General features: G+C 33.1%; 2 protein-coding genes and 1 long non-coding RNA gene across 4 annotated transcripts in view; 1 reads left to right on the top strand and 2 right to left on the bottom strand.

Moving 5' to 3' along the window:
• The window catches only part of LOC148306381 (alkaline phosphatase-like), a 10,741-nt gene extending 7,574 nt beyond the window's left edge, over window positions 1-3,167 (bottom strand). The window contains exons 1-2 of one of the 2 annotated variants that reach the window (XM_088265127.1): window positions 2,519-3,167; window positions 1,161-1,366 (exon numbers count right to left, since the gene is read on the bottom strand). In XM_088265127.1, coding sequence (XP_088121253.1) covers window positions 1,161-1,256 — 96 coding nt within the window. In that variant the 5' untranslated portion in view covers window positions 1,257-1,366; window positions 2,519-3,167. Of the gene's footprint in view, window positions 1-1,160; window positions 1,367-2,247; window positions 2,402-2,518 lie in introns of those variants that run through there. The other variant, XM_088265126.1, reaches the window with a different exon arrangement.
• LOC148306382 (uncharacterized) lies at window positions 2,276-3,860 on the top strand. Its single transcript, XR_015838014.1, has 2 exons — window positions 2,276-2,405; window positions 3,161-3,860. It is a non-coding gene; the product is annotated as an uncharacterized LOC148306382 (long non-coding RNA).
• Window positions 3,861-6,032: 2,172 nt separating this feature from the next.
• LOC148306383 (uncharacterized) lies at window positions 6,033-10,192 on the bottom strand. The gene is made up of 3 exons (XM_088265128.1): window positions 9,764-10,192; window positions 6,675-9,403; window positions 6,033-6,468 (listed from the first exon to the last, which is right to left on the bottom strand). Exons 1-2 carry the CDS (start codon window positions 9,836-9,838, stop codon window positions 6,698-6,700), a joined length of 2,781 nt encoding a protein of 926 aa, XP_088121254.1. The 5' UTR covers window positions 9,839-10,192; the 3' UTR covers window positions 6,033-6,468; window positions 6,675-6,697.
• Window positions 10,193-10,476: the final 284 nt, after the last annotated feature.

The following is a 10,476-nucleotide window of genomic DNA, read 5'->3' on the forward strand; positions in this document are numbered from 1 at the left end:
CCCAAACCCAAATATCCGTAGGGGTAGGCAGAGAGAATAGAACGCCACACCAATCTGTCTTTCAAACATTCTTCGCCTATTCCACGTTCATGCACCTCCTCATACATATCCGCCGATTGTTACGACTCCTAACCTGACCACTTTCAAGTATTTGGCATACCTGATCGTGCCATATTTTACTCGGTCTTCCTCTGCTTCTTTTTCCAATTACATTCGTCTCATAAATTTGTTTCACCGTTCTTTCTTTACTCATTCTTTCTACATGTCCAAACCATCTCAACACACCTTTCTTAATTTTGTCGATAATGCTTATCTCAGCTTTGCATTCCTTCCTTATTTCACTATTCGAACATCTATCATACATCGTTTTGTCGCACATTCTTCTGAGAGATCGCATTTCGACTGCATTCAGTCTACTTTTATCCTTCTTCTGCCAACTCCAAGTTTCACTTCCATACATTAGAGTTGGAACCAGGACTCCGTTGTGCACTGCCAGTTTAGCTTCCGCTGATAGGTTTTTATTTGCTCCAACTGATTTCAGTGCTTCATTCACTTTGTTCCCAGTATTCACTCTCCTTTCTATGTCTTTATCAATCATTCCATCCCTGGAAAACAAACTACCCAAATACATGAAATCATCTACCTGTTCCAAAATCTCTCCGTTTACCAATATTTCACACTCAGGTCTACATTCTTCTTTTTCAAAAACCATAATTTTGGATTTGCTAACATTCATCAATAAATCACTTTCCTTACACACATTATAAACTTTAGTCACCAACGCCTGCAGGTCTTCTCTGCTATCGGCAAGAAGAACAGCATTGTCAGCATAAAAAAGGCAACAGACAGTCAAATTATTCATTCTAGCTCCAACATTTAAATCTTTCAGTTCTTTCATGCAATTATCCATGTATAGGTTAAACAGCCACGGTGACATTACACATCCCTGTTTAACACCTTTAGAGATGCTAAGCCAGGATGAAAATGAACCATTTACCCTAATGCATGCAGTGCTATCCTCGTACAAGGATGCAAAGCCTTGGATAAGTTTACTGCTTACCCCATACTCAGATAACACCTTCCATAGCTACAACACTTTTAAATATTATTTTTCGATTTCGTTTTTGAATTACCAACATATTAAAAAAATATATTATAACCTTAAGCAGCCCAATATGTGGAAACTTTTCAAAAGCCAAATGTCCACTTTCTCCGCGCTTATAAATTCTAGTTGCGGTTACAGTGTTGGGCCCCATTCCATCACCTACAAATAATATCACATTTTTTGCTCTCCCGGTATTCAGTTGTACTCCCAAAGCCTCGTCCAATTCAGCTCTTGCCAAACTATTCCAATACTCTGGATCTTCTATATTAAAAAAATATTAGAACATTAGCAACATATTTCTATATAAAGGTATTATAAAATCCTATTTTATTAACAAAAAAATATAATTTTAAAAAAAATTACAAAAATATCAGTTCACAGTGAGAAAATAATTGTGTGCTAAAATATTTAATTTGGGAAAATTAAAATGATTGCTTAAAATCGAAATATAAAGTGGTATCCTGCATCATTTTTTTGGTGAAGACCCCTTTGGTCATAAGAAATGTTTATACTTTTTAAAGACCTTTCAGACAACAGTGCGGCGTCCATTAGTTGAAATAAATATCAGCATAAAGACACGCATCACAATAAACAAAAAGTGAAATTTGTGATGCCACAAATTTGCCCCTGGATAGCGTAAAATTTACCGCACATCTATATAAAAAAAATAAAATACATACATTGATATATATATATATATATATATATATATATATATATATATATATATATATATATATATATATATATATATATATATATATATATATATATATATATATATATATATATATATATATATATATATATATATATATATATATATATATATATATATATATATATATATATATATATATATATATATATATATATATATATATATATATATATATATATATATATATATATATATATATATATATATATATATATATATATATATATATATATATATATAAAATTCTATCATAAAAGCAGAAGATTGATAAGATAGACGTGCATATAAAATTGAATGAAATGCAAATAGCAAATCATAATCCGTTAAGTAGGTACCTACCTTAAGAATAAAAAAATACGTTATAAAAAATTTTACAAACACTTAATTAAGGCAACACAAACATATTGTTTTTAAAAATTACCCTTTAATTCGCTGACAACACTATCTGTCAAAAAGACAAGTCCTCCCGATGTCGTTACTATTAAATAAAACAATATTATATTTAAATGCATCGTTTCGCCACGTAAATGATGTCGAAAACGCGGCTCGTCTCCTACACACAGTTAGCACAACTGAATTGTAAGAAACACTTGTTAATTCATCATAGTTAATGATTGTAACCGCGTCTACAACTCTCAGTGACCGGTCTTGCGGGTTGTCCGGGAAATTGAAAGCATAATAAGTTTACTTACGATTATGTATTTAATCCCAGAATTATCGCGCATGCGATGAGAATGCAATTTTTACTCGAGTGCGTGGAAAATATAATCGTTTGATCACTTCCTGTCAAAATAAATTATCTAATTGTAATTCAAACCGGAATTTTGAAACGATGTACTTGATGTAATGTGGCATTAAAAAAATATTTTAGCCATCTCCGTAATGTGACACTAAACGCGTTTCCACGTTTGTCCACCACGCGAAAGTTCAGTGTCCGGTTTTTCTCCTTATTCAAAGTAAAAATTCCCAAATTTTGGCGGCAATATTTTCATCTTTGATCAATTAATTGGATTGGCACCATCTCTCGGACTGCTCATCTTGTTTTATAATTTACGATCAAGATGACACTGCGTTCTTCTGATGCAGCGCTCTGTAAATCGTTGTAATCTGTAAAGCGCTGGTAAGGAAAATAGCAGTGGCAGTGTATTCATTATCATAAATGAAGTTTTATCTCCTTTGATTTACATTACTTACTGCGATAATTATATCCTTTTATTAACAATATTAATTGTGTACTTAAATCCCTAATATAATATTAAGGAATGGCAAAATAAAATTTAAAAATGTAGCGATAATAAAAACTATATAGGTATATCAGAGTATTTCATTTTCAGTGTTTATTTTAAAGAAAAATGAGTCAACTTGGTAAATTCCACTATTTACCAACATACTACAGGCGAACCTCATCTTTCGCACATTCGACTTTCCATGAAATGCATATGAACCGGGTCCGTACTGTGAAAAGTGTTATGTACGTACCGAATTGAATGTGATCCCAATGGAAAATGCATATCTCGAGTGCGTAGGGCGATCCATATTGGCACTTCATGTTACAGAACTCTCTATGAGGAAGAGAAAAAAATACAACTATTGTCAAGTTTCTTTAGAAAATATAATTTTTATTTAATATGTACTTAGTAGTAGTTTTATATAAAAACAAATTATAATGTAATTGGTGTTTTTAAAAAAAAAAAACTATCCCTCTACTTTGGATTATTTAACTTTCGCACACATTTTCAGGAACCAATCATGTGCAAAAGTTAAGGTCCGCCTGTATATGTTTCCAAATTATATAACCATGATGATAAGAACAGGGATGGCAAACTTCTCAGTGACGAAAGCAATTAGAATAAAAACAATCTCGGAGGACACTTGCCGCCAGTTCGTTTGATGCTGCTAATGTGTACAGTCCCTCCAAGGACCCTGTACTTTCTGAGGTGGAGAGTTTCTAAAACCCCATTTTACAGGCTCGTCTGCAGGTAGGATAGTAAGGATAGGGAAGATAGATGTAAAAAATATATCGCAATAACAAAATAAGACAAGATTTTTTCTAAATGAAAATGTTAAATAAAAAAGGATGATATCATGATGTTTCCTTTTTAAATTGATTGGAGGCCACCGAATAATATGCAGATACCTCTGTGTTATGAGGATGTAACCATTTTATTAAGTACCTACTTGCTTTAAATTACTATGTAAAAATCAAGAAGCGAGTGTAAAAAAAAACAACATTTATTATCTGAGTTGTAATTTTGTGTAATCTTATTGAAATAGCCCATACTTAAATAAGATTACATTTTACTGCGGAATAACATACATAGTATAAACTAGCATACCTTTAGTTGCTGATGTTGTATATGTGCGATATACGTATTCCCTAAACATCATTTTTACTTCTTTATCTATCTTCAAGTCTCTAAAACACCTTCATAACACTGTCTCGATGTTTAAACCCGGTATATTTGGACACACTCAAAAATATCATTGATAATATTATAGTATCTATTTCTCACCTGACAGATTAATGATCTCTAGTACAAATGTACCTAATTGCTACTGTTGTGTGGTGAATAGCACAATTAGCAACCATGGATGAGGTTCCGAGTTTGATATCCAATTGGATTTTTTAAAAAAGGAATAACCCGCAAAGCCTCTATTTTAGAGGCTTGTCTGGAGGTAGGATAGTAAGGTTAGGGAAGGTAAATGTAGAAAAATACATCACAAACACCCAGACCAATTGAAAATAAATCTTTCTTGAATTTATTTTGCATTGATGTACGTAAGATTAGTACATTCTAGACATAGGCAATCAAATTAAAGAATAACTTCTTTAAAAGAAGTTGTAACTTAATTTGATTCCATCATTTAAAACTAATCACGCCAATAGGCGCACAAATTTGGTTAAGTATTGTGTATTTCTAGCTCGGGTGTTAAAAAAAGTAATAGTCACAACTTTAGCTAAATTCTCACTTTATTTTGATGTCACATGTCACTCTGGATTGGATAGATCAAGGGTCACCAACTTTTTACCGGAAAAGGACCGGATTGATTTAAAAAGCAGATAAAACCGAGTGAAAAAATAAATCCACATTCCATTTAGAATCTAATTAGAACATTGATTTATTTGTGCAAAAAGGGAATTTTTGGAAGGGCTGAATGAACATCCTTGCGGGGGCGGATCGTTGGGTACGTCGGTGTCCACTGGAATAGATTGATCATCTTGCTTTCATGTAACTAAGATTGATTTTTCACATCATTGAGAGAAAAAAAGAATGTTTACCTAAGTTATTGTTGTCAAAATGCCACATACATACAGCCTTATGTATTTGATACGCAGAATAATCCATAAAACCTTATTTTAGTGGCTTGCCTGCAGGTAGATGAGAGGGATGGGAAGGAAGAAATACTTGCCAAACATCCAGACCAATTGAAAATAAACCTTTCCTGAATGTATTTTACATTTTGCCAATGATTCCAGTTTTGCAGTTGGGCGTTTACTCAGCTACACTACGACATCCTGTGTGATATGAATTAGTGCAAATAAAAGATGGCTAATTCCATTCCATGCAAAATAGAGACATTTTATTTCTAGATTGAGTCTAATATAGACAACCTAAAATCTGTTTTTAAATTTGGTATTGTAAACAGTCAATTTTTTATATGAAATCCTGTGGTAGACTATGTTTTTTTTGGCATTTTTGATTCATATTAAAATGAAAAATTATATAAAGCACAACAGATGTTTTTTCGTTGGGTGTAAATGTGTTGTTCAGGTTCGATAACGATCAATTCGTATGGGTTTTTTGATCAAGGTACTATGTTGAAATTCATATATCTGCTAGTGAATTGCTATTCTGAATGGATGGAGGTTTGTATTCATCTCATTGTGACTCTGTGAATGCTAACAGGAAGATTGCCGCCCACCTTGTAATTGTATTCGAGGTTAATTATATTATCAATTCTAATCTAATATTTTATTTGTGTTGTACAGTAACACATCAAGTGGGTCACAGAGATTCAATCTAAGTATACTTGCATCACAACACATTCCTGGATTGATCTCACCAATTTACATACTGCATTAGGTTACAAGCTAGGGCTGCAAAGCAATATATATATATATATATATATATATATATATATATATATATATATATATATATATATATATATATATACATCATATATATGTAAATAAAAGTTGAATTGAATCCAATAACCGTGTTTAATTTTGGATATATTACCCAACAATACAGTATTTATAATTGCCAATTATTATTATTGAATACAATTTTTGTTTAATCCATTAATAAAAGCTCCACTAGGTATTTTCCCTGTTCAGACTAAAATCAAAAAGGTACTTGTGATTCGTCACCTGAGTACTTGTTTGTTTGAGAAACCGGTTAGAAAAAAGTTACAAACTATTTTTCCAAACCTCATTTTCCACTATTTTTAAACTGAAACATTTAACTATAATCCCGATAAATATTATTTACTAACTGTATAAGCAAGTATTAAAATGATGCAAAATCCTTCAAAGATCATTATCGCTCAAAATATAAACTAATCTAATTAGTCTATAAAAATCTTTGCATATTATCAAAGAGGCGTCCATTCCGAGTCCTTTTGAAAAGTAATATATCTGAAATTTAAAAATAGTAAAACAAAATTAAAATTATCCTAATTTTTATATTTTTTATTCTCTAATAAAATGCTAAAAACTAGTGACAATATAAAACTACTTACAATCCGAGTCAATAATTTTATAAAATTGTGTCAATAAGCTCAGTAAGTAAAAAATTACTTTCCTAAAATATTGCTATGTTGTGAAAAGAACTACATAATTACCATGTATCCAAAGTATCCCCAGTTTATTTTTCTAGCAATATTTGGCCAACGCTCATTTCTCCGTCACTTTTCTTTCCATATGTTGTTGTATCTATTTGGATGTCACTACTGCTACTCGTCACTAACGAGTTACTCTTGGAATCCCATTTATCTAGTCTCTTGATGATGAATGACTTCTTCCTGAGGATCCTCAAGTTGATCTCCCCTAGACTGTGTGTTTCACTAGATTCCGAATGGGACGGGTCCGTGTAGGCATCGCTCGAGTATTTATCCAGTAATAATACCCTATCCCTGGAAGATTTATTTCCACCGGGATAATTGGGGATTTGGTTAGTTTCATGAAATGGAATTTCCAAATTCTTCGCCTCATCTGAATTTGCATCAACCGCAGAGACATAGCCGGGACTCGTACCTGCATCTATTTTGGCATCTTTGAACATCGGCGAGAGCATTTTATTAAGCGTTTCAGTCGGAGACGTCGTAACATTTTGACTTTTTGATGGAGAGGTTTGCGTGTTCTTCGGGACTGGGTATTCGTTGATGGATAAACTCTCTTTGACATTGATGGATAGTAAGTTCTTACTTTCGGCATTGTCTTCTTTCACCTCGTAACTTGTATTAATGATTGGTACATTTCTAGTATTATTGTTGAACACTTCATTAATGGGATTACCTAAGAAGTTGGTATTGAGTAACGCTAAACTCTTTTGGATCTGCATCATATCTCTTAAAGTGAGATTAGCTACGTTAAATTGTTCATTTTGATTTGTTTCCACATCATTTTTGCCATCTTCGGTGGTTGTGTCAGTCGGGCTCGTCTGAGTTTCTTTAAACTTGACCCGCACGGTATTACCACTTTGAGTTGAATCATCTTTCGTTTCGATGGAATGAATAAAATCAAAAACATCGACACTGTTCTTTAATTCGAGCGTCGGTTTTTTGGAACTTACAGGAATGATATTGTCAACAGTCTGTTTATTGTCCATTATTGGCGTTTTGAGAGTTGCGGAATCTTTCTTTTGTCGGGAGTCATTTGATCTCGATTCGTTGTCAAAATCATCATCATACTCATTCGACGATTCGTCTTCGTCGGAAGTAGATGTCATATTAGATGTTGCGATTGATGTCCGACTGTTTGAATTGATTTCTCGGTTTGAAGATTTCTCACTATGGTCACTGTTGATATTAATTTTATCTTCACAAATACTATCTCTTTGTCTGCGGTCTGTCGGTGAGCCATTTAAATGAACAGATTTAGACTTCTTACTCGTAAATTGTCTTTTAGGTATATTATTTTCAATTTCATTCACTTTATATCCTCCCACTGTCAGTTTAGAATATGGAATATATTCAACGGACAAATGAGGTCTCTTTTCAATAATGCTCGTACTTCTTTCACCTTTCAAAATAGGTACATCGTATAATTTACTCTGATATGTTTGCTGTGTTTGAACACTGGAAGAGAGTCTGCTGTACTCTGTGAAATTTTGCCCTTTTTTAGAAACAGCACGCCTAAAGTTTGATCTTGGATTATATATCTTTTGGATTTCTGGAATGGCATACTTTTTCAATTTGGAAACTTTACGGTTTATGGAAATGGAAGGAACACTGTTAACGAATCGAGATTCACTGTTAGATCGGTTGAGGAATATGTATGGACTATCGTACTTAGGCGCAGATTTGCCAGGCTTCGTTATCCGTTGTTTAAACTTAATTTGTTCACCCGTCTCGGGAATTTGCGGCCCTTGACAAATTAGCCTATTTAAAATTTCTTCAATATTTTTGTGTTCAAAAATTTCCGAACCGGACATTCTTCTGGCAGATTCAGCGTGAACAACGTCATCTTCTTGTAATGGTATAACTTGCGGCACACTCGGGGGGAGTTCTATTTTGACCTTTTTCCCCGAAGACTTTTTATCCGAGTGTTCAGATTGCACTAAGGCCACATTGGTCGCCTTGCCCGGTTGAATGTTGGTTTCGTCACTCGGATATATATCCAAAGAAGGGATTTTCTGTTCAATCAACTGGCTTCTGATGTTTAAACTGGGCATGACTTGGATGGATAGTCTCGGCTTGGTGAGAATGGGGATTTCTACTGCTTTTGGGATATAGTCAGTTTGTTGAGATTTCATTTCAACCAGTTTATTATTTGTGCCATTAATATTTACAAATGTATCATCTATAATATTGTGTTCCCTTTCGTGTGAACTTCCTTCATTGGACTTAATATTACCATCTAGTTTAAATCCGTCTTTACTATCGGAGTGACGGTTAGTTCCTACTTTTCTGGAAGTGGTGTTCCTGCTTTGCGTTTCCTTATTTGAATACTTTGTAGTATCGTTATCCGTTACTTGTAGAGATTTCGCACCGAGATTGGTTTTGACTTCATGGTTTTTAGTTTCGCTTACCGTCTCCAAAGCTTGTTTCAGTATCATAATCTTTTGTATTTTGGAAACAGCCGTGTCCTGTTCGACTATTTTCATTCCTTGTATTTTGGCATTGACAAGTTCCTGAATATAACTTTTTTGGTCAAAGTCTTTATCGAAATAAGCGGGTTCCGTTATATGCGCAGTTTTAGGTTCTTTATTTTGCATAAGGCTGGCTGCGATATTGTTAATTTCTATTTCAGCCGTCCTTACAATATTTTTTATTACTTGGAGCTTCGCAATGTCTTCCTCTATTAAGGAATCTGATAGGTCACCAGTCGTGTGTCGGTTAGAGTTGTTTTTCTGTAATAAATAAAAATATTGTACTGACAATATTTTAGCATTCAATTCGGCAACAGGTTGTTATTGACATTTTTGATGACTGAGAAAAAAGTAGGGAGTTTGAAATACTAGGTATTTATTTAAAAATTTCAAGAACAGAAATTAGTATGCGAGATATTCCTCTCAAATGGAATATATATTTTTTAAACTTAGAAATATGGTTGTTTGATCGTTAAATCACTCGTCAATGACGTGTCGTAAGCCCTGTAAATGCCCAGACTTTCAAATCCCATCCCAATTTTTTTTTCTCTGTGGATATATCCGTAAAATGTTTAAGCACCTACTAATAGTTTCAATACATACATTCTAGGTTAAACTTACCATATATCTCTCTAAAGGGTAGTTATAACGAGGGTCCCTTGGCCTTAAATGCTGATCTGTGTTATCATTGGCCATTTTTTATTGAAATGAAAAACTTTTATGAAATTAAAAATAGAAATATGATAATAAAACTAAACACAGGAGCCAGATTTATAACAAAGCCTGTAAGTCATGATTTAAAGGATATAACAGTTTATATCCGTAAAATTCACAAAACACTAATTTATTAAAATACTTAAATAATACACATATTAGCTTTATTTAACGAAATGCTAACTAAATAAACCGCGATTGTAAGCATCGAATTTTTAATTATTTTGAATACATGGCTTTTCATGTATTATTTACTTTATTTTTCGTCTAAATAATAAACATGACAGTTTGATGATATGTCATTGTTATGTTGATGTATTTTGAAATACGTATTCCTAGTTTCCATGGAAGCAACAATGATGTATTTTCAGGGGAGCAACAGGAGAATGTCATTTCTTTATAGGTTGGTACTTACTATTGTGCAAGTACCTACCTATTTATGCAGCGCCTCCTAGATAATTGCCTCCATTGGTGAAAAATTACAATAAAAATAAATGTCTATCAACCTACCTATAATCTAGGTAGGAGCTCCACTTAAGCCCCTCGACTGTGTACAAGATATATAGGTTGGTACTTACTATTATGCAAGTACCTACCTACTAATGCAGCGCCTCCTAGAT

This window comes from Brachycentrus maculatus, unplaced genomic scaffold (assembly GCF_059751285.1).
Source record: "Brachycentrus maculatus isolate JH-2025_06_01 unplaced genomic scaffold, ASM5975128v1 h1tg000242l, whole genome shotgun sequence".
In the NCBI taxonomy this organism is placed as follows: Eukaryota; Metazoa; Arthropoda; class Insecta; order Trichoptera; family Brachycentridae; genus Brachycentrus; species Brachycentrus maculatus.

Excerpts from the sequence above, each read along its gene's own strand:
- LOC148306383 (XM_088265128.1), bottom strand. The coding sequence starts at position 9,838 with ATGGCCAATGATAACACAGATCAGCATTTAAGGCCAAGGGACCCTCGT. Across the intron at positions 9,404-9,763 it reads ACCCTTTAGAGAGATATATG|AAAAACAACTCTAACCGACA; the intron begins GTAAGTTTAACC and ends TATTTATTACAG.